At 39.4% G+C, this 22,978-nt stretch overlaps 1 protein-coding gene across 2 annotated transcripts in view; it reads right to left on the minus strand.

Moving 5' to 3' along the window:
* The window catches only part of LOC5569212 (double-stranded RNA-binding protein Staufen homolog 2), an 84,451-nt gene that overhangs the window by 22,950 nt on the left and 38,523 nt on the right, over nt 1–22,978 (minus strand). For both annotated transcript variants that reach the window (XM_021840915.1, XM_021840916.1), the window contains exons 3-4: nt 11,224–11,633; nt 1,735–3,693 (exon numbers count right to left, since the gene is read on the minus strand). In XM_021840915.1, the coding sequence (XP_021696607.1) occupies nt 1,735–3,693; nt 11,224–11,633 (2,369 nt within the window). The remainder of the gene's footprint in view (nt 1–1,734; nt 3,694–11,223; nt 11,634–22,978) is intronic.

The following is a 22,978-nucleotide window of genomic DNA, read 5'->3' on the forward strand; positions in this document are numbered from 1 at the left end:
TCTAACAGCTCTGCTGTAATTGCCAGCAAACGCAAGCTGCTGGCAAGCGTGGCGCTATCCATACTAAGGTATGGAGGACCAATCTGGTCAAAAGCGCTTAGAACGAACAGAAACCTAAAGCGGTTGGAAAGCACGTACAGGATAATGTGCTTAAGAGTAGCAAGTGCATACCGGACGGTATCTAAAGAGGCCGTGTGCATCATAGCCGGGATGACGCCCATCGGGCTCATCATCAAGGAAGATGTTCAATGCTTCAACCAAAGGGGTACCAGAGGAGTCCGCGACACGTGTAAAGAGGAAACGCTCAGAAGCTGGCAGCAGGAATGGGATAACTCCACTAAGGGTAGATGGACCCATCGACTAATACCAAATGTGTCAGATTGGTATGGTAGAAGCCATGGGGAAGTGAACTTCCACCTGACGCAGTTTCTGTCAGGACATGGTTGCTATAGACAGTACCTGCATAGGTTCGGGCACTCAGAATCTCCTGCGTGCCCCAATTGTGCTGGTGTAGAGGAAACAGCGGAGCATGTCGTGTTCGATTGCCCCCGTTTCATTGTTGTGAGAGGTCGCATGCTCACTACATGCGGAGGGGACACGTCCCCCGACAATATTATAGAGAGAATGTGTGCGGATGCCGAGTGCTGGAATGCAGTAACTACGGCTGTCACTCACATTATGTTAGAATTGCAGCGTCTATGGCGCGCCGACCAAGAGTTGGCTGCAGAGGATTAGCCCTGCCGAGGCTGGTCCCTTGTAACATTGTTTAAGTCGGCTAGGAGAAGCAGTTTGCCTAGGCTACTTCTGCTACACGTGTTGTGCTATATGCACTGGTCCCTTCCCGAAGAAATACCGTAAGGTGGTTCCGGGGAGATGAGGGTCTGAGTCCAAGGGTCATGTCGATGCACTGTTCACCACTTGAGCAATTCTAAATGAATTGCTCATGCACAGTGCATAGGCTGGTTTTAGCGGGTCGTCGTTGGTGCGTCATCCCCGCATTCCCTGAGTTATCTTCTCAGGGGATCTGTTTGCAGATTTCCCCCTTGTAAAAAACAAAAAAAAAAAAAAAGGCCGCTGGACTTAGTGCTGCTGTTGCGGTGCTACCTATGGCGGATCTTATGTGCCTCCAGCCATCTTCAAGAGTGGCGGCGCCAAGCTGCTCTTCCGTTGGTAGGGCCACTTCAAACTGCTGCCCGTATTCTTGGGCTATTTCTGAGTCCCATAGTCACTCGATGTTGAGCCGCGGCGTTCGGCTTCGACGCGAGTTGGTCACCGTCTAAAGTTTTGAGCGCATACATACAGCAACTAGGTAGTGATCCGAATCTATATTCGTACTGCGGTATGTGCGAACATTGGTGATGTCAGAGAAGAATTTTCCGTCGATTAGATCGTGGTAACGCTGCGCAACCGTTCGCCTTTTGTCAATTCGTATGACGTTACCTATGCCAAGCCAATGTTTCTGCGGGTACACATTAGGCCGTCCCTTATTTTTCGAAAATGCGAAATGTTATAAGTTCGTCATTGTAAAGTGCTCGTTTTGGTAAGAAAAAAATCCGGTAAAATTTTGAGGTCCGAAAAGCCACTAGTGACAAATTATCCTGCGCGCGTTGCAAGTCAACGTAGAAGTTCATTTTCTTTGTAATTATGCATGCTATGTGACGTTATGTCTCGTCATAAATATTTAAAAAAAATCCCACATCAAAATGTTTATGTATCCCGCCATCGAACACCTACCTGAATTCAACTGCAACACTCCGGGCACAATCTGCCGCCCGGCCGCTCCATGCTGTTGAGCCTTTCCCCTCTGCTCGCCTCCCGACTCATTGAACACGATCTTCCGTGCCGGCGGTTTCTCCATCACCACCACTTCGTTTGCACTGCCCGACATGTTTTCCTTGTTTGGTGATCCCGCACCAGCAACCGACCGGCCATACCCCAGCATCACCAGCAGATTTTCGGCCGCTTCTTTTTTGGCTAGCTTCTTGGTGGGGCCTATACCGGTGGCAGATTTGCCACTGGCCGACACCTCCATGATGAACTCCCGACGCCGGGCAACGCCACGCTCCTCCACTAGGGTGTAGACTGGTTCTTTTTCTTTGCGGGCTTGTTGGATCTGCATCAGTCGGCTGATCGGATTGACCATGCCGGTCGGGTCTTCGTCGCCTTTCTCTTTGATGAGGTTGCGAGTCTTTTTCTTCGGCAGCGGTACCTTGCGCTTCTGCTTCAGCAGCATACGGGTGTTCTTCTCCGGTGAAGCCGGCGGGAGTTTCCGCAATTCGTCCAGCATCTTTTCTGCGGCTCGCTTTTTGGAAAGCTTTTTCCCATTGCCTTCGCCTTCGGTAACGATACTGCCCACCTTGCACAGCGTCGTGAAAACCTTCATGTGAGGTGGACCTTTTTCGCCGTGAACTTCGAACTGGACCGTTAGCTTGCGTTTCAGTGCCATTTCGTGCACGAGGGAGATCGGAGATTTTAGATCGGAGTTGGGATCATCGCTGTCGATCGATGTGTTGTGACTGTCCGATACGGGATTGGCCGTATCCGGCGTCAGCGGTTTCAGTACCTCCAGGGCACGAGCCGCCGCGTCATGTCTTGCCGCTTGCAGCGTGTGTCCTTCCCCTAAAAATGTCCGCTCTCCCACGTGGAGGGTCACTTTGTACACTTCCGGTATGGGTGGGGCCATAGGCGGTACGTGCTGATTGTAGTAATATCCCCGACTGTGGTAGTCCGGTTTTCCACCCATGGTGTTCCGTCTGTTGAAGGAACTTGGTGGTGGAGCACCGTATCTTACGCTCCCCGGTGGAGGAGCATTGTACATGCTATTACTACGATTGTATCCGCCGTAGTGAGGAGGTGGAGCCGAGAAGAAGTTGTGACCGCCACCTCCACCCTGTGGAGGAGCATTGGGAGCCCCAGGAGGGTGACTGTTAACGGTATACTTTGGTGCCGCTACTACTTGTTCCGTTTCGTAAACGGTTGGTTCCCCACGTTTCATGGCCAAAGCGTTCAATTCGACCGTCGGAGTTATGTTACCGATGTTGGTTTTTCCGCCCGCTTTGGCTCGATTGGTTTTGGCCGGTGGATGCTTATATTTGGTGGCTCCGATGGCTTCGTGGGCAGCACTGTGTTGAGCCTTCTTGATGCTCGGGCCTTCGGCCGTATATTCTTCATCGCCCAGCTTGAGCGTGACGGTGAAGCGTTTTTTGTGGGCCGGGCCCGATTCGCAGGTTAGGCGGTACTGGTGCTGGATCTTGTTGTAACGTGCTAATTCATTAACTAAACACATTGGTGTTTTCTCTTTAGTGTTTGCCAAGGTTTCTGGTACAGACGACAGCAGTAGCGACTGTGACTGTACTGTTGTAGATGAATCTTTCAGGATGGCGCTATCGGAAGAGCTGCCCAGAACCACTACGGTGGCATTGGTTGCTGCCATGGCGGTAGTTCCAACACCTCCTCCTCCGCCACCGCTACCACCCGTTACCATTGGAGGAAGACTACCACTGTTCGTGGCTGATGAATTGGTTGTATTGCTGGTGCTTCCGTGGGTGGCGATGGTACTTCCGACTGTGGTAGTGGCGGTTGAGGAGGAGATTCCTCCCGATAGCTGTTGGACTGGGTCCGCCTGATGGACCACTATTGCATTCGCTGTGTTACCTATTGGTGCCGTATTGCTGTGGTTGTGGATGTTTTTGGCTGGAATTGAAAGAGAAGAATAATTATTTCCATTAGTTGGTATTAGAATTGATAACTTCGTATTGTGTAGCTTATAACCTTTATTCAGCCTTTAGGCCCAGATTTTATTTTTGGCTTAAGCCGTGTATCATTCCTTTTAGAATCCCTGAATTATTCCTGAAGACGTCTCTGGACACCCTGAAATTATTTCTTAAGAATCCCTGAAGGTATTCTTGGTGATATCCCTGGAGCGCGGGTGGTCATGCTGCAGCAAGGGACCCGGCAGAATATGGAACGTTATAGACGGATACGGCAACAGCAGACCCGCCTCTTTTGGGCATGCAGCATAGCATAGCATAGCATAGCATAGACTGACTGTACATGTCAATGGTTGCTACTCCGTGATTGATCGGAACTGGTAAGAATTGCACTACGATCCAAATGAATAAGGGATGGGAGTTTCCGCTTACTCTCGAAGTGCAATTTTAGCAGATCTAATATTATTGATCAATAACGGCACCGGCCAAGTCCTTACAGTCAGTTGGGATGGGGAAGGAATGTTAGGGTGTAATGATTGTTGCTTCTAGAGACCGAGAATACCTCTGCATCTCCACAATCACCACGGGAAGGGTGTTTATTAGTGAGGGAGGAAAAGATCTGGGAGTCACCAGTTGGTAATCCATCATCGACTGTACACAAAACTGACACTGACAGCAAAACTTCTTGGCGTCCCGAAAACAAACCGTCTTGCTTGTGCCTTCCCAAATACCTACCCAGCAAGACGCTCCAAAACAGAAAAAAAAATCTTCGGCGACGAAACCACGCGCGAAACCGTGAGCAAAACCTATCGAACGACGCAAATCGAACCGTCCTGCTTGGGCTTCACGAAGAACTACCCAGCAAAACACTCCAAAACAGGAAAAAAAAATTCTCCGGCGACCGTCGGCAGACCCGCCTCTTTTGGGAGAAAAAAACACCGCCTGGAGGAAACGGAGTGCGAGGAGATGGAACAGCTGTGACTGTCTCAAGAAACACAACGATAGCAACTGGAACTTCTCCAGGGAGTCCATCAGGAACACCTCTAGCAATTCCATTAGAAGTTTCTCCAGCGATTCCATCAGCAGTTCCTTCAGAGATTCCACCTGGAATTTCTACAGGAATTCTATCAAGAGTTTCTCTAATGATTCTATCAGGAATTACTCCAGGGATAACATCACAAGTTTTTCTAAGGATTCCATCTGAAGGAGTTCTTCAATAGATTCCATTGAGAATTTCTGCAGGGATCCCATCGGAAGTTCGTTCACGGATTCCATTAAAAAAACTTCTAAGACTTTATTATAAATCCTCCTGGGATTCCATCAGAAGTTCTGTCAGGGATTCTATCAGGAATTCTTCTAAAGGTTCCTTCAGGAATCCCTCTAGAATTATTCTGGGTTAATTTATTATGAATTCTTTTCGGAATTTATTAGGAGATACTACCCAAACTTCTAGAGAACACTTCAAAAGATTCATCCAAGAACTCTTCAAGGTAGTCCTCCTGGAATTCCTTAAGGTGAAGATGAATCGAAGCCAAACTTCAAATTTTCGAGAGCACGGATCTGGAGAACCAAATATCCGTTTAAGCTGAGAACTTAATCGATCGGTCACTAGCTGGTGGTGACCAATCGATTAGGTTTTCAGCTCAAACTGATGTTTGGTTCTCCAGATCCGTGCTCTTGCAAATTTGAACTTTGGATTCGATTCATCTTCACCTTAAGGGATTCCTCCCAGAATTAGTCAAGGGATACCTCCCGAAATTCCTTAAGGAATCAATCCTTAAGGAATTGTTTCAGCAAAATCTCCAACGATTCTAGAAGATTATCAGGATTTTCTCCAGGGATTTTATCAGAAATATCTTATAAGTTCTCCGGCATCATTCAAAAGATTCCTTCCGAATTTTTTCAAAAGATTCCTCGCGGAATTCATCATGGGTCTCATCCCACATTTCCTGAAGGTATCAATCCCGGAAATCCTCAAGAGATTCCTTCGGATTTTTCAAGAAATTTCTCGTGAAATAACTCCAGGGATTCTTGGGGGTTTTCAGGAACCCTCCAACGATATTATCAGAAATTTATTATAATAGTTTTACCTGTCATTTGGGAATCTACCTGTATATCATCCAGTGGAATTCCTCCTGGGATATAAAACAGGAATTCCTCCTGGGATATAAAACAGGAATTCCTTCAGGGATTCCTCTTGGAGGTTCCTTCGTGGATGTCACCAAGATGAACTCCAACTATCCAATAACGAATTTCCTATGCGATTTGACCACAATTTCCTATAAAGATTCCACTAGTAATTCCTTCAGATATTTCAACTGTATTTTCCCTAACTATATCACCTGTAATTTTTAGCGAGAGATTTTTTTAAGGAATTTCACAAGGAGGTCTTCTAGCGTTATCACTGGGAACATCACCAGAGTTTCGTTAGAATTACCACCAGAAAAATCTACCAGAGTTTCTCCAGAAGTTCAACCATAAAATACTTCAAAGGTGTTACTAGGATTGTGCTTCAGGATTATCATAATTTCCTCCAGGGAGTTAACTAATATTTAAAATAGATCTAATTTTTTTTTTCATTTCTGAAAAAAAATCCATGGAGATATACTTTTAGAAATTCTTGGAGGTATCACCAAAGAAATCAATAGATTAATTCCTAGAGAGTTTCCTGGAGAGATTCCTTAATATATTTCTGGAAGAAGTTTTAAAGAAATCCCTGAAGGAGTTTCTGAAAGATTCTCTAAGGTAATTCCTGGTAGATTCCTTGGAAAAAATCCTTCAAGAAATACTGGATGGAATTGATGGATAAATTCTTTTAAGAATCCTCGGAGAAATTTATATTAGATTATCGAAGTAATTCCTGCAGAAATCCCAGGACGAATGCCTCGTAGGGTCCCTTGAGAGATACAAGGAAGAATCTTTTGAGGAAACACTGGTGGAGTTTATAAAAGAATTTATTGAAGATTCTCTAGAGGAATACCGAAGGATAACCTGGGGGATCCTCTCAAAAAATTACAAGTGGAATCTCTAAAGGAATTCCTGCTGATCAAGTTTTGATGATTGTTTTTTTGCAGTATTTCTCTTGAAGGCTTTCTGATGAAATTTTTTTATGAATTGTTGGTGGAATCCCTGGAGAAACTTGATGAATCCTTGGCTGAATTGTGGGTAGTATCTGTATTGAAATGCTTGAAGTTCCGCTGGAGGAATTCTTAAACGAATCTTTGGAGGATTTGTTGGTGGAATCCACAATAATTTGTAGAGGAACCTCTAAAGAAACCCTTGGAAAAAATCCACCTGAAGGTATACCTGAAAAATGTTCCCCGGAGGAATTTCTGGTTGAATTATTGATAAAATTCGTGGTAGATTCCAGGAAGAGCTTTTGGTGGAATCCTTAGTATAGCTTATGGATTCCTGGAAAAACTTCAAACTACACTTTTTTAATGTTAAATTTAAAGGAGGGATGTTTAAAACTGCTAATTGAACTTTAACACTTCACTTTTTGCAAAAAATAAAATACTAAAAGTGCTCGACACTAAAGAAGTCTGTAATTCGCAGACGAAATAGGCCTATCTGTCAAGATAAGCAACACATATTAGAGTTTAAAGGTATTTGCTCGCCTTACTAGTGATTTTAGTATTTCATTTTTTGCAAAAAGTGAAGTGTTAAAGTTCAATTAATAGTTTTAAAACTTCAAAGTAGAATAACTAGAGGAAACGATTAAAAGATTCTGGATAGAATGTTTGAAAAAAAAAAAAAATCCCATGGCCATTCCCATATCAATGACTGCTCAGAATATTTCCCGAAAGAGACCCGTCATGATTTCTGTTTCTTGCCGGAATATTTCGTACAAATTATAACTGGAATTCCTCTTAAATATTTATTTCTTCCGGTACTTAAATGTTGAAAGTACTTCTCTTCCTTACTGCGATTATTGCCAGTAAATTTCAAAAAGATTCTCCCCACAGCCACAGCATTCGAAAAATTACAATCACATATTCACTAGACTCTCGGCAAGTCTCATGCGAAGAAATATCGTGTTGCTGCAACCAACCTTGACAGTTGGTCAAACGGTTGTATCAACATAAGTCGGTTTGACTAACTTGGGGGCGGAGTCAATGTTGGTCAAACCGTCTGAGCGTCTGTGGGCTGCATAAGTTCTATCAGAAGCTCAATGCATCTCGCATCGGCTTCGTGCCGCGAGCCGAGATGTGCAGGGATAAGGATGGGAGCAATTTGACGGAAGAGCGTGAGGTGATCGAAAATTGGAAGCGGCACTTTGACGAACACCTGAATGGCACTGAGAGCACAGGCAATGGAGGTCGAAACATCGAAGGAAATGTCTTCGTCAGTACTGCCGATCATGGAAACCAACCAGCCTCGCTTTGAGTGAGGTTAAGAATGCCATTTACCAGCTCAAGAACAATACAGCTGCTGGTAAGGATGGTTTCGGAGCTGAGCTTATGAAGATGGGGCCGGAGAGGCAGTCATTTATCTTCCCCGGTTGATAGGCACAATCTGGGAAACAGAGCTGCTACCGGAGGAATGAAGGAAGGGGTTATATGCCCCATCTACAAGAAAGGAGAAAATTCAGATTGTGAGAACTTTCGAGCGATCACCATTCTAAATGCGGCCTACAAAGTGTTATCCCAGATCAGCTTCCATCACCAGTAGTAAACGAGTTCGTGGGAAGTATCAGGCCGGCTTCGTTGACGGCCGATCGACAACGGACCAGATTACTGTACGGCAAATCCTCCAAAAATATCGTGAATACCAGGCCTCAATGCATCACCTTATCAGGCAGCATCCATTTATTACGTAACGCTAAAATAGTAAATTTTTGAGTCTTCGAACGCTGGGTGTTTAGGACTAGCTTTGGTGGTGTGCAGGAAACAGTGTGTGGCGACGAAGGATGAACCACGAGCTCGCCCAACTCTACGACGAACCCAGTTTTAAGAAGGTGGCCAAAGCTGGAAGGATACGTTAGGCAGGGCATGTTGCAAGAATATCGGACAACAACCCTGCAAAGATGGTGTTCTGTTTGGATCCATGGATCCTGGGGGCATCCATGGAAGTATTACTAAGGAAATCTCTATTCTAAGTATTCCTGCAGGATTTTTTGGATAAATTTATGTACAATCACTGGAACAATTTCTGGGACAATATTTGGAGGTATTCCAGAAAGAATCATAGTAGGGATTCTTTGGGCAATCCTTAAGTAATCCTTGAGGATATTCCAATAGCAGTTTTGGGGGTTCACGAAACGCGACGTGAGACGTGAGACAACACATAACACTTTTAGGGGGTATATCTGTAGAGATGTCATGAACTAAGTATGCCAGGGATTCTTCGTGGAATAGTATCCACTGGAATACATTCAAATATTCCTCAAGGAATAACACCACAAATTACTTGAGCAATACCTTCAAGGAGTGCTCCAGGAATATCTTATGTTTTTTTTTCAGGAATTCCTCCAAAAATTGCATCAGGAATAATTTCAGGGATTCCTCCTGGGACTCCTTCGAAAATTATTTTGGGAATTTTTTCAATAATTTGTCCAGAAATTCATCCGGAAAAGTATATCATGACATTGTTATGGGCGATTTTACCCTGTGCGGTACTAGTTTTTGGCTTACAATGTTTATCTTTGAGCAGCTCCAATTTGATAAAAATTTCAACCGACTTCAATTCTTTTAGCTTCATTTGATCGGGAATCTCTTCTTGTTTCGATGAACAGAATTTGGTTTGCATTGGTCCAACGGTGCCGGAGTTATTTCGGATTCCGTTGGGATAATAGATTCTTTTGGATTGGTACTTTATAATATTGATTGCCAATTCAATTAGGTGTCCTTTAAATCTGTTCATTGTTCGAAAAAAAGTGTGAAAAGATTGTTAAAACAGCGTTGGTCACCGGGGAAGTGGCCACTTGTTGATCTGGATCTTAGCATGTGATCCACCCAATTTCATGAATTTTCAGCGCCAATTCATTGGTGATCAAAGCAACTACGTCTGTTCATACTTGGAGCCACCCGGCCATGTCACGGATTTGATGCCCTTGGGGAAGTGGCCACTTGTCGACCTGGACCAAACCCTAACATGTGACCCATCAAATTTTATGAGTTTTCTGCGACAATTCATTGGTGATCATCTTAAACTACATCTGCTCGTACTTGGAATCATTTGGCTATGTCCCGGATTCGTAGCCTCTTGTAGCCCTGGAACAAACCCCAACAAATTTCGCGAATTTTCAGCGCCAAATCATCGGTGATCATAATAAACATGCTAAAAGGTTTCAATTTTAGATGAACCAAGGAAGAAGTACTTGGTAGAATTTTGGTTAGTATTATTTGCTGCATATCTTCAAGGAGATTTAGTGGAACGAGGAAACTTGTTCATTTTTTAATCATTTTCACGAGCTTCAGGAACATATATCAAGGAGTCCACTATGCAATAGAATTTTGCTCAATGACGTACGAGGCCATTGGAAACTCCGTATCCAATGACTGATGGTTCCAAATGTAAATTTCTGTTGTAAGAATTTTTAGATTTTTAGATTGTATCAATCTTTTTTTTTCCTGGAACTCATGAGATAAAATACCCAAAGAATTTTCTATAAAAAAATGCTAGCACAATTGTAGGTATCTACTTTGATCTCCAGTAAGTTGGCACTGAAAATGAAATTCGATGAGCCATATGCTAGAATTTGTTCCAGCTCAACAAGCGCCCACTTCCCTGAGGGCATCAAATCCGTGTCATGGGCGGGTGGTTCCAAATATGGACAAATGTAGTTGCTTTGTTTACCAATGAATTTGCACTAAAGGTTCATAAAATTTGATAGGTCACACGCTAGGGTTTGTTCCAGGTCGACAAGTAGTCACTTCCTAGGGAGCTTCGAATACGTGACATGGCCAAGTGATACCAAGTATGAACAGATGTAGTTTGCTATGATCATTAATAAACTGTCGCAGAAAATTCATTAAATTTGCTAGGATTTGATCCAGGTAAACAAAGTAGAATGAATCCGCGCTTAAAATTCATAACATTTTTGGAAAAAAAAATTTAAAATATTGCAATATTGCAGCTCTGAATATTTGTGCGAAAATTTCAATACATTCTACAATGATTTTCACAAGTATCCTCCAATGAACTACTTCTAGACTTTGTTCAGAGATTATTGAAGAAATTTCATGTTCATTCCGCCATTCATCATGCCGCCGACGCCAGATTCTGCTTTTGTTCATTTTCCTATTACGCACCATTGAAAGTTTAAAATTTGTCTTCCAAAAATTCAATGAAATGTGAAGATTTTACTTCTAACAATCAACTCAACGTTACCGATAATTAGGTTCTCCAAATCCTCAGTCACACCATACATATGTTTCGTTTCATTCCATATTTCAAACATTTAATGGAATGTTAAAAGTTCATGATTAAGCTATCAATCAATAAATTTAAGATAGGTTATCCACGTTCTAATTCACACCACAAAATTGACTGAGTTTAAAACTCTACTCACGTTCATGCGATGGAATCATGCGAGCTTTGGACGCCCCGGGACCGGCGGCCGACACTACCGGAATCGCCGCCGGGTTGTGATGCCCCGAGTGGTGATGGCTGTGGTGATTGTGCTGCTGCTGCTGCTGATGGTGGTGTGGCTGCTGGTGATGGTGTTGATGGCTACTGTTGCTACTGCTACTGCTGGAACCGTACGGCAGGGCCTTCGAAGGGTGGCCGCCCATTCCACCAGGGTGCTGGTGCTTCGATCCCATTCCGCTGCCCGGTCCCATGCCATTGGCGGCGCCATAGTGTTGTGACGGAGGTTTCCTAGAGCTCTGCAATGGCATGTGAGGACCACCGGGCATCGACGACTGGTGATGATCCCCGCCGGCCGGAACACGTGGATGATGGTGCTGTCGGTTGTTGATTCTGAAAGGAAACATAGAGGAACGATTGTAGTACGATAGTAGGGAACTGAAAGAGGATCCCGCCGGCAAGGCCGGCATGGGAAGGAATGTTCGATTGTCCAGCAGCATATTTTTCCGCCGACGCGTTTCAACGGCTGATGCGTTGTGAAATAGTTCAACTAGTCCTCGCGTATGGTATCCTTCGAGGTATGGAATGGAATCACACAAGTTTCAATATCCGTTCGTGTTCGCTCCTGCTGTTACGTGCGTGTCCCCGAGTAGCTCTGCTCGCGACCGATGTTAGTGCAATACTAATCTGGTCAACTCAAATCCCCAAACCGCAATCTGATTTACCCTATTTACACACTGTCATATATCATTAAAGTGAGCCCTGATCGCCGTCGTCTTTGTCATTGTCGTCGTCTTCATCTTTGTTCGTACAACGAAGACGTGGCGCGGTCGTCTTCTTCCTTCGATGTCCTGTCGCCGCTGTGCCTGGCTAGATTCAGAGCCATTCACAGACGAACTGCAGAGATGTTGGTTTGGTTTGGTTTGGTTGGCAAATGTTGCGCTTCTCGGGGAATCTTATTCATGGATATATGATCCGCTGTATTCTCTTCTTACTGGGCGCAGGGTGAAACCCCGGCTACCAACAGAGCTCCCGCTGTGCGATCTCGCGCTAGCTGCACTGTGGTGAAATGGTTGTCGCAGTGGTCAAAATTTAATTTTTGAAATCTGATTACCATCACTCGCTACTTCAAGTTTTAATCAACGTTTGAAATTTACAATTTATAAAAATTTCAGACAATCGATAACGACTTAAACAACAGCTATGGAATACAGGGATTTTTTTATTTGTTGAGTAAGTAATAGTGATCCTTTATTCGCGACTACGAAGCTGCTTCGGGTTTCTGTGAGAAAAACAAGAAGGTATATATTTTTTACGCACATGATGATAGTTCCTTACGATATTTTCCGTTCGTGCGACTGCTTTGTGGAATCTCTTTTTGCTTCGTAGTCGCGAATAATAATGGATATACTAGTCGTTGTCGGGAATATAATGGATCACTAGTAAGTAAGCCAATGGCAGAACTGATAGCGGATCTCTTTCACAATACAAAGTTACTATTTTAATGCAAGTTTATAAAGTCTAAATTTTGTATTTTAATAGAAGGTTTTTCAGTTTTTTTTACCACATTGTTTTTTTTTTCTATTTTTATTCACGAGATTTTTAGCCCTGGGCTAGTTCATCCCGGGACAAACTGATTTACTTTCCTTCCGAAGGAAGTCTTCACTATAACATTTTTGTCATAAGTGACTATCTCGGGGGTGGGTCGCGTGAAAGGTATGTGTTCTAACCACTACACCAGGCCCGTTCCCACCACATTGGTCTCTAAAGTCAGTACATTTGTCATTTCCTCTCCTTGCAGTGAATTTCTTCTAGAATACTTTCAAAAACCCCTCCAAGCTTCTTTCGTCAAATTCCTCTACATTTTTCACAAATTTTCCCAGGAGTTCGTCTAGAAATTCCACAAGAGATTTTTCAAGAGATGTTTAGTTGAAGTTATATATGATTTGCTAAAGGAAAGCTATAGTAGTTTTCACTGAGATTACCCTAAAAATGTTCCCAAATATTATTCCAGGATACTCTCCAGAGATTTTTTCACTAAATCTTCCTACAATTTCTCCAGTAGTTACTTAGCTTAGTTTAGCTTAGACTGACTACGACAAATGTTTTCGCGGTATTACAATTTCTCCAATAGTTACTATAGAATATCTTCCAAAGATTTCTGCAGGATTTTTTCCATAAAAGTTTATTGAACAGTTTTTTAAGGACTTCGTCTAGTAATTTGTCCAGAAATTTCTTCTGGGATTTTTCTAGGGACTTCTTTAGGCATCTTTCTTGAAATTCCTCTAAAAAATTTTAAACATTTTCCCAAATATAGTCAAGATTTTTTAAAGGATTTTAGTGATCAATTTTTCCAGAGCTTGCTTGAGGAAAGCTCTGGTAATTTTCACAGGGATTACCCTGTTTTTTTTTTAGATACTACAGTCGATTCTCCACATCTCGATATCGAAAGGACCATCGAGATAAGGAGAGATTGAGACATAAAATATACTAAAAATGAACACTAGATTGAAAACCGCTCCATTGTCAGGAAAATAGAGAAAATAATATACAAGGAGACGTCATTTCGCGTTCCTAATTTGGATTTAATCACAAAAATGTGGTCTAGTAACCTTTGATATTGGTCATACCGACATACGAAGTGTAAATTGGGAACGAAAAATTAACGAGATATGGAAAGGGAAATTTATGCAGACCGAAGATACCATCGACATAGGGAGAGATATCGAGATGTGGAGAGTCGACTGTATTCCAGGTTTTCCTCCAGATTTTGTTCACCGATTCTTTCACCAATCTGTTCAGTAGTTACTCTAGCAGATCTACCCGCTGGAGTTTTTCAAAAAAAAAAAAAAGGTTTTAATAAAAGCTTTAATAAAAGATTAGTGATTTCTCTAGAAATTTCTTCGGAATCACTTTCAGATTAAGATACTCCTCTGGATCACTCAGATTCAGAGGCATTCTTCTAGAAGAGTCAAAAAGGGTCAAATAAGGTCAAAAAGGGTGCTAAAATCGGGGGTAGATAAAATCGGGGGCTGACAAAGTCGGGTCATCACTTTAATAATATTAACAACAATAATAATCATTTCTACGTTCGAATGCACTTCCGATCAAAAACCGTTCTGCATTCCCGTTTACGCCAACAAAAAGTTGAATCCGTCGTAAACAAGAATGAGGGTGAATAACAATAATCTATCCTGAAATTCCTATAGAGATTTTCCTTTATTAGATTTATTTTATTTATTTTCCTTTATTTTTCCACCCCACAGATTTTTCAAGGCATTTTTAGAGGAGTTTCTCCACAATTTACTTCAGAAAACCTCCAGTAATTTCCTCAGGAATTACCCTAAACATTCTCCCAGATACTATTCCAGAATTTCCTCACAGACTTTTCAACCAATTCTTAGAACTGAAATGCTGAAAACAGACCGTATAATAGTCCTATACCAGACTTCTTGGGTAGTTGCTCTATCAGAACTTCCAAAGATTTTGGCAGAATGTTTTCCAAGAAAATCCTTTAAAGTTTATTCAACTGTTTAATGAAATTTTCCGAGTTATTCAGCCAATCCATATGTATATTCCTTCATGCATTCATCCACGGTTTGTCTCCGGAATTTATCAATAAATTCGACCAGAGATTTGTCATTAACCGCTCTACCGACAGCTTTACATTTTACCGCAATAAAAATATTGAAACCTCGATAACTTTTTGGTTTCTCGATATTTTTTCACCTTTATTTCACAAGTTCTCAAAAAACTCTTCTAATTTTAGAATCTTTGTCAATATTGTTCATTAGTCAGCTGAATCCTGAGATATTACAAAATACCTTGGGTGGGAACAGACATTTTTTTTTTTAATCTCGAATCTAGTTTTATCATAGTAGGTACTATAGAATTTGTTTTAGCAATATCTCTAGATTATTTTTCTGGAATTTCCTTCAATTAATGTTATGTTTTGCTCCCAAGTTTTTTTTTCTAAGACTTCTGTTTGGTACTTCTTCAAGGACCAATAATATCTCTAATACTCCAGAGAACCATCCCGCATGGTTTGTTTAGTATTTGATCTAAATTTTTTGTTCCGATAATTATTATCATTTGCTTTACTATAGTGTTGTCAATGGCGGGCGAGTTTATCACTTTAAAATTCAGAATTTCTTTAACCATTTAATTTGAAATTTTACATATCAATATTTTTTCACCACAAAAAATATTGTAGAGGTTCGAAAATTGTCAAAATTCGCGTTACATAATAACTGAACACTGCCCAGCTTCTTTTATTTCTCGATATTTGTGCAATATTTTTTATCAGGTTTCAAAAAACTCTGTTTTTATAATCTATCGATTTTGATCATTAGTCATCTGGAGCCGGAGATGTTACGAAATTCCTTGGAGGACTGACGCGTAGCCATAACCCATGTAAATATCTCAGGCTTCAGATTTTTTCTCATGTTCAGTTATTCTCCTTTTGAAACAATTAGACTGTTTTTGAGTAATGAACATTTATGTATCTATTCATTTATGTATTTATTTATGTTTACCATTCCGACCGTAAAACGATCTTAAAAACTTCAAAAACATAATATTTTTTTTTTATTTCTTAGAGACAACTCCAAGAGAGAGGGGCGAAGGGGTGTAAGCGACAAAAACCTAGCTTTGAAAAAATCGACTTTGAAATTTTTTCAGCATTTCTTATTCCATACAAATTGTATGAGAGCTAGAAAGCAAGCCAATATTCAAAAAACTATGTTGTTTTTTTTTGTGTGTTGGGCGGAAAAATCACCTAAAAATTAAGACACGGACACCGTTAAGCAATTTAACTGCACAAACTGTAACTTAGCACTACACAACCGACAGGCATGCTGCAATGGCACAACTATTAAACATTACTGAAGAAAAGTTTCAATGGCTGAAGTAGGAATCGAACCAACACCCCATGACACGATGCGTTTACTATCTGACGATTTTTTTAGTATACTCAACTCATAAACGACCAAAATGGCACTTACCCTCCTTTGCTTTTGGGCTCCTCACTTGACATTGATTGATCTACATTTTATTTTTACATTGTTTTTTAAATTTGAAAATACCATGGTATTTTCAAAACCTAAAAGCATAGATTCAAAAAAAAAAGTTTTTGAGAGCTTAAATAATTGCAAAAAATATCGAAAAAATCGAAGTTTAGATAATGTTTGTGGTGAAAAATGAAGCTGCCGGGGAGAGTTTAATATTTCAATCAGAAATTTCTCTGAGAATACCTTCAAGAATTGCTATAGAGATTTCTCCCATGCTTCCTTTAAGAATTGTCAAAAAAAAGTGGTCAAAGAATTAATCCAGAAACGTCTCTAGGCGATTGTCAACGATTTTTTGCTTCAGAGATGAAAAGCTTGACCCTGTGCTCCCTGTGTCCAAAGATAATCCTAAACTAATTTCTGATGATATTTCTCTTGAAATATATGATAAATAGCAAGGAAAACTCTTGCTGCAAAGGATCTGTGAAGAAACTCACGAAACGTTAAAGAAATTTTGGATAATTTTCCAAATGAAAATAATGATAGTATAGATATTGGAAACATTATAAAACGAAACACTTATTACTTCCTGCAATTTATGTAGAAAACAATCGGAGAAACTACAGAAATAATTGCTCTTATGTGAAATTCTAAATGAAATTTTGAAGAATCTATGGACAATTTAATTGAGAACTTCTTAAGAAATCTGTGGAAGAGACTGCAACTCATAGTTAAAACGCTGAAGGAATTTCGGAAGGATCTATTTTTTTTAAACAATTATCAACAACTAGAGAAATCAGTAGTTAAATTACTAAAATGAATCTCTGAAGGAACTCATGGAAGAATCCCTGGGGGAATTTTTGAAGTAATCCAATGGAAGAGAATTGGAGGTATCAGCGTTTGGCTACTGACGGCTTTCCTGAAGTTAATTCTAGAGGAATTCACCAATGTTTCCCTTGATAAATTACAGGAGGAATCCCAGGATAAACTCCTGCAGTAATTTTCATAGGAATCCCCCTGGAGGAGTCTCTAAAAATATTCTTGAAAAATGCTCCCTGAAGCTATTCTTCGAGAAATTTATGAAGGAATTCTTAAAAAAACTATAGCACAGTCTCTTGCGAATCTTCGAAGCCGTATTATTGCATAACTACATTCACTACAGAAGGAAAAAGTGACTTTGTAGACCTTTTTGTTAAAAACGACTATAGAGATTTTGCATTGAAAATAGACGTTTTAGAAACTTGCATTCAAATTATGACCAAATCTTTAAAAAGCGACCTGCTACCAACCCTGAATTAGACAAATGTCTGACCAGTTTCTCTAAAAAAATATTATGAGAACTTATATCTCCCGTTCCCGTAACGCGGGTAAATCACCTTTTCGGGATGCGTTATGAGGTAAGATCTACCATATTGTATTCTTGTTGTTGATACTTACGGTCGGAAAAGTATTAAAAAAATTAACAAGCAATAAAGGTGATGATGAGGTCGAAGTGGAAAAATGACTCTATCAGTTGCTTTCAATTCATGAAATAGTTTATGTCAGAGTTTAGGTCTAAGCTTCGATTCTAGGAAGTAAATGATTTCGGATTAGTGGAGAAGCAGACCTTCTACCTTCTAAAATAAGCTTCTTGTTTCAAAGAACCTAAATGTCTGATGCGATGCAACCTGTTCATCGGTCAAAATCAGTATCATCCCACCAGTCTACCCGAAGACATAATGACTTGATTGTAAAGTTCTGAAAATCCTCAAAGATATGCCACCGTTTCCAACTAAATTCACCCACAGTGCGCTAACTAGAACGCGGCGCAAATACAAACACGTTATCTTCCGCTGACCGGGTGAGGACGTAATAAATTCATTTTCCTTTTAGCACCACGCTCCTATTTTCCTTCTCTCATTATTTCGTTCGAGCCATCTCCATTCATTCGCGCCTGTTCCTTGCTTGCTTCTGTGGCAGCAGTCAGGTCTTGATTGTTCCTCCGGCAAAAAAAAAGTTTAAAAGGACACTCTGGTCGAGATCCTGCCGCGTCTAAACAAGAGAACTGACGACCGACGACGACCAGGGCTACCGAACTGACTCGATTGTTCTTCGATTGCGCGATTGGAGTTAGCGAAAGAAAGGGTGCTTTACTATATGAGCTGTAAACCGGGGTAACATTGGCTCGTTTTTTATATTCCTTAAAAACAAAACATTTGAAAATACAAATGTTGCAAGTTGTATATTTTTAAAACAAATAGTAACACTCATCGCTCTTGACTATATTCTCTTTTGTTGTATGAGATTTGGGCATTTAAAAAAAAATGTGTCAAATAAATAACATTCGGTAATATATAAAATGTCGTTATTTACTAAAATCATGGCTCCTGAAGACGAAAAAACTCTTAAAAGTTTTATATTTTTTTATTTTTGTCGAAATCCAATACACCTTCAATCGCGAAGTACGCCTAAAGGTAGTTTCCTAAGGATATTCTGCTTATTTTATACTATTGGAGTGCCATCGATAAATGTTGATTCGAATTTTTCACGAGGAGGTTCATTCCGATCAACGTTACCCCGCTTTACGGTGCTCAAAACAGCCAACAAGCCAACGGAACAGGTCTCGGGTCTTGGCTAGGCGCGCCGGTGCGAAATAATAAGAGGTCCACCCTTTCTTCGCTCAATCGTCATCGTCTTCGTCTTCGTCTTGGTCGTCGTCGTCGGTTTGCATTCAGAGAAAAGGGTGAGGAAAGCATTTGCGTACATTTGTGGATAAAAACAAATAAATAATAAAAACTGTGAACTGATGATGATGCGTTCGTTATAGGATGGGAATGGCGAATGGCACATCCGTAAGGATTGTCGCGTATGTGAGCGAATACGCATGACTTACTCATTGAGGAATACGCGCACGCTATGTTCTGAAGGGAATCCCAATATGACAATTGTCCTGCGTATCTTTCTGTTTTTTTGGCATTTCATCTCAGTTTATTGTTATAAGACCCGAAGAATTTTCGTTGTCAAAATTACTATAACTGTTTTAATGAATTTCTTTTTAAAGTTTAGGGTTATTTGTAAACGACATGGAATTGCTGTGTCTTGTTTTAAAATTTTGACCATCCTAATATGGACCAACTCTGTATCAATTCAATATCTTTATATATTTGAGCCATTATCTTTTTTTTCAATCGACTAATTGAGCATTTTTAAGCTACAACAATATTGATCTTCAAATAAGTTTCCAAACAAAACAGAATGTTCAACAGGTATTCTGCATTATGCTTAACTGAAATATGTGTTATAACTCTGTCTTTTAACCACAATTTAGAACATTATGATTTTCAGCTACGAAATGTTACTAATACCAGAGAGATAACCTATCTAATGACGAAGCTGAGCACAGTTACGCCTCTTATTAGCTACTCCTCAGCTGCTGATCTACCGATTCTGGCTAAATTTTATAGGTATTAAGCTTACACTTATAAACGACAAATTAGCTTCATCCCGTGAACAGCTGATGGAAAATTAAACCAAAGTGGGAGGCAGCTCACTCATAACTGAGTTGGTTACAAGTTTAGAATTCAAATCCCTACAGACCACGCGGACCTCTTTCATAACCGATATCCATCCATCTCATGTTCCTACATACGCGGAAAGAGCGAGTGCGATTTATTTAGTGTCGAAACTGTTTGCCTATCAACACTACATAAATCGCACTCGCTCTTTCCGCGTGTGTAGTGACATGAGATGGATGGATATGGGTTATGAAAGGGGTCCGCGTGGTCTGTAGGGATTTGAATTCTAAACTTGTAACCAACTTAGTTATTGGGTCACCAAGTGGCTCGGTAGCGTAGTTGATAAAACGCTCGTCTAGCATACAAGAGTCCTGGGTTCAAATCCCAGCCGAGCACGTGGATTTTTTTTTCATAATTTCACCCATAATTTGTCCATCTTTACCACGCGTAATGAGTTAATTAATTTAATAACCATGCGGATTGGATTACCGAACAGCTCAATATAAGTGTCAATTTATTTTATTTTGTTTATATAGAACAATTCAATTCCAAAAAGTTATCGATTAGCCATAAGACTTAAAACGCCTACCGTAAATTGGGGTGTTAAGGACTCGTGGGGTTTTAAGGGATTGAACTTTCCCATCAGTGAATCTAGAATCTAGATATCGAAAACGATTCAAAACATTTTTGTTCGTATTTTATAGGCAAAATACATTTAACTACGACACTATGAAACAATATTAATAAAAATATGTGAGTAACTTAGAACATAAGTATATTTAACTGAGATCACAAACGCAGACAACAACTTTTTAAAATTTTATCTAGATTTCGACTTTTAATATTTTTTATGGAAAAAGTCTCTTTTTGAAAATAAGTGGGGTGTTAGGGGACTATCTTTCCTACTTTTTCCAAGTTACTAAACTCATTCGATTTATGCCGTCATATATTCCAATATACTTTTGGCTTGTTCCGTGAAGAAAAACTGCATTGTAAAAGTAAAAAAAGGGTCTATTTTGTTTGTTACTGAATATCACCAAAAGATCTAATTTCGAAAATCGGTAAAACTGCTAGGAAAATTTTGATAAGAACGTATTAAAGTAAATTTGGTATTTTTCTTGATAAAATTTCCTAAACTTGTTCGATCACACTGGTAAAATGTTTGGAAAGTTTGGATGATTATTTTATTTGGAAATGGTTTTGAAGCCATTGATCCTTTTAGTGGTAATCTTATGAAGTTGTAAACAATAATAATATTTTGTCATTTCTCAGAGTCCATAAATAAAGAGTTGCGACAAATGAGAACCATCATTCAAAGAAACCTCTTCGCGCAACTCTCTTTATATAGACTCTGTAATTTCTGAGCTCTTTTTGAGAAACTTTGTGGCCTCGTTGGGCACTAAACTCATTGTGTTATAGAGTGAGCGTTAGATTTCCGCTCCATAATGGAACATTTTTACTCTTTAATATTTTTTCAACCATGCCACTGGGTGTTGCATGCAAATACTTTGTTCAGTGCAGTGTTTTATTTACAGGACAAATTGGCCTTTTCCCTTATTAAAACTAAAAGCTTGTTGAAATTATCTTTATATTATAGATTATTTATACAGTTGCTCTGCATAGCTTATAGGATTCGTGAACTGCAAATAAATAGGTAATGATCCTGTTGAATTTAAGTATAAAAATCATTTCAAGACGATTTTACGATGTATTGAGAGTTTCCAAATAGAATTAATAACTATGAAAAATTTAGCAGTTTAAATAAAACGGTTTGCATTTGCAGGAGTTTCGAGTTCAATGTATTATCTGATTAAGGTTGAACATAACTTATGAAATTGAATGAAAGCATCAAAGTTATTGACCAAAAAGATTATGTTTTGTTGTTGGCAAAATATGGTTTTATTTACGAAACAAAAATTTATTAACACCCCATTTTGCATTTCCGTAAAAATCACACACTTTAACGATTATCTTAGAACTCTGTCATAGGATCCTCATAATTGTATTTGGTTTTTGATATACACGACGAGAGAAAGGTAGGACTGTCCTTTGTTCAACTATTGACATACTAGAAGTTGCTTGAAATCCGAGTATAAATTTTTGTTCATCCCTTAACACCCCATTTTACGGTACTAGAAAACAACTTCTAGCATTTTGCGCGATTTTTCAAATGATTATTGATGAAATTAATTCAAAAATTTCCCAAAAACTTTGTTCATACATTTGTCAAAAACTTTCTAATGAATCCTTTCAGAATTTCCTCCAGGATTCTTCTATGAATTCTTTAAAGAATACATCGTCTTAATTCCGAATCTTGGAAATATTCTTCTGAAGACCTATAATTAAACATTGGAGTAATTTGTGAAGTAATTTCTTAATTTATTTCCGGAAGCATCTCTTGGCGAAATCCCAAGAATTCATGGAGCACTGAGAAAAAATTCTACGAAAGTTCAAAAAGTTATTCAGGGATTATTTCTAGAAAAAAAAAAATGCTGGATGGAATTTTTGTAAAAACCACAGATAAATTTATTAAAAATTCTTTCTTGGTATGCTAGAGTGAGCTAATTTATTTTTTAGTCCCAAGATTAATGTTCAAAGCTGTTTGAAAATTTTTAACTTCGAATCTGTTGATTTTAGAGAAAAATGTTCTATGAAGAAGTTGTAGTGAACCGTTTAGACTATAAGAAAAAAATACACACTGAAAAATATTTCATTTATTTTCATAAAAAAATCATAAATAAACTTAAATTTTAAATTACACAAAAACCCCATTTTTAATATTTTTCAAATTTTCACCATAGAATCATGATAGTACACAGATGTTTGGGATAACGTTCCATGATGGAGAAATTTATAATAATAGAGTTTTTCAAAGAACAACTTTCTGCCATTTTTCAAAATTTTGATTTTTTTGTCGAGATTAATACGTTCTGATGATACAATAAGAATCTTAAAAATATTCTGAACCATAATGATTATATGGATATTTTTTTCTAGAAGTAGCCATTTTCAAGTTATATCAAGCTTAATGCAAAAAATATTTGTTAAACATTAAAATAGGCCATTTTCATTAGTTATTCGCGATTCTTCATGAAGGAAAGTAAGTAAGTGGAAAGAAATAAGGTCTTTACTCTCGAAAACGTATTATTATTGATGGAGAATCGCGAATAACTAATGAAAATGGCCTATTTTATTATTTCAATAATATTTTTTGCTTCAAACTAGGTACAAATCGGAA

The sequence above is a fragment of the Aedes aegypti genome, chromosome 2 (genome assembly GCF_002204515.2).
Source record: "Aedes aegypti strain LVP_AGWG chromosome 2, AaegL5.0 Primary Assembly, whole genome shotgun sequence".
Lineage (NCBI taxonomy): Eukaryota > Metazoa > Arthropoda > Insecta > Diptera > Culicidae > Aedes > Aedes aegypti.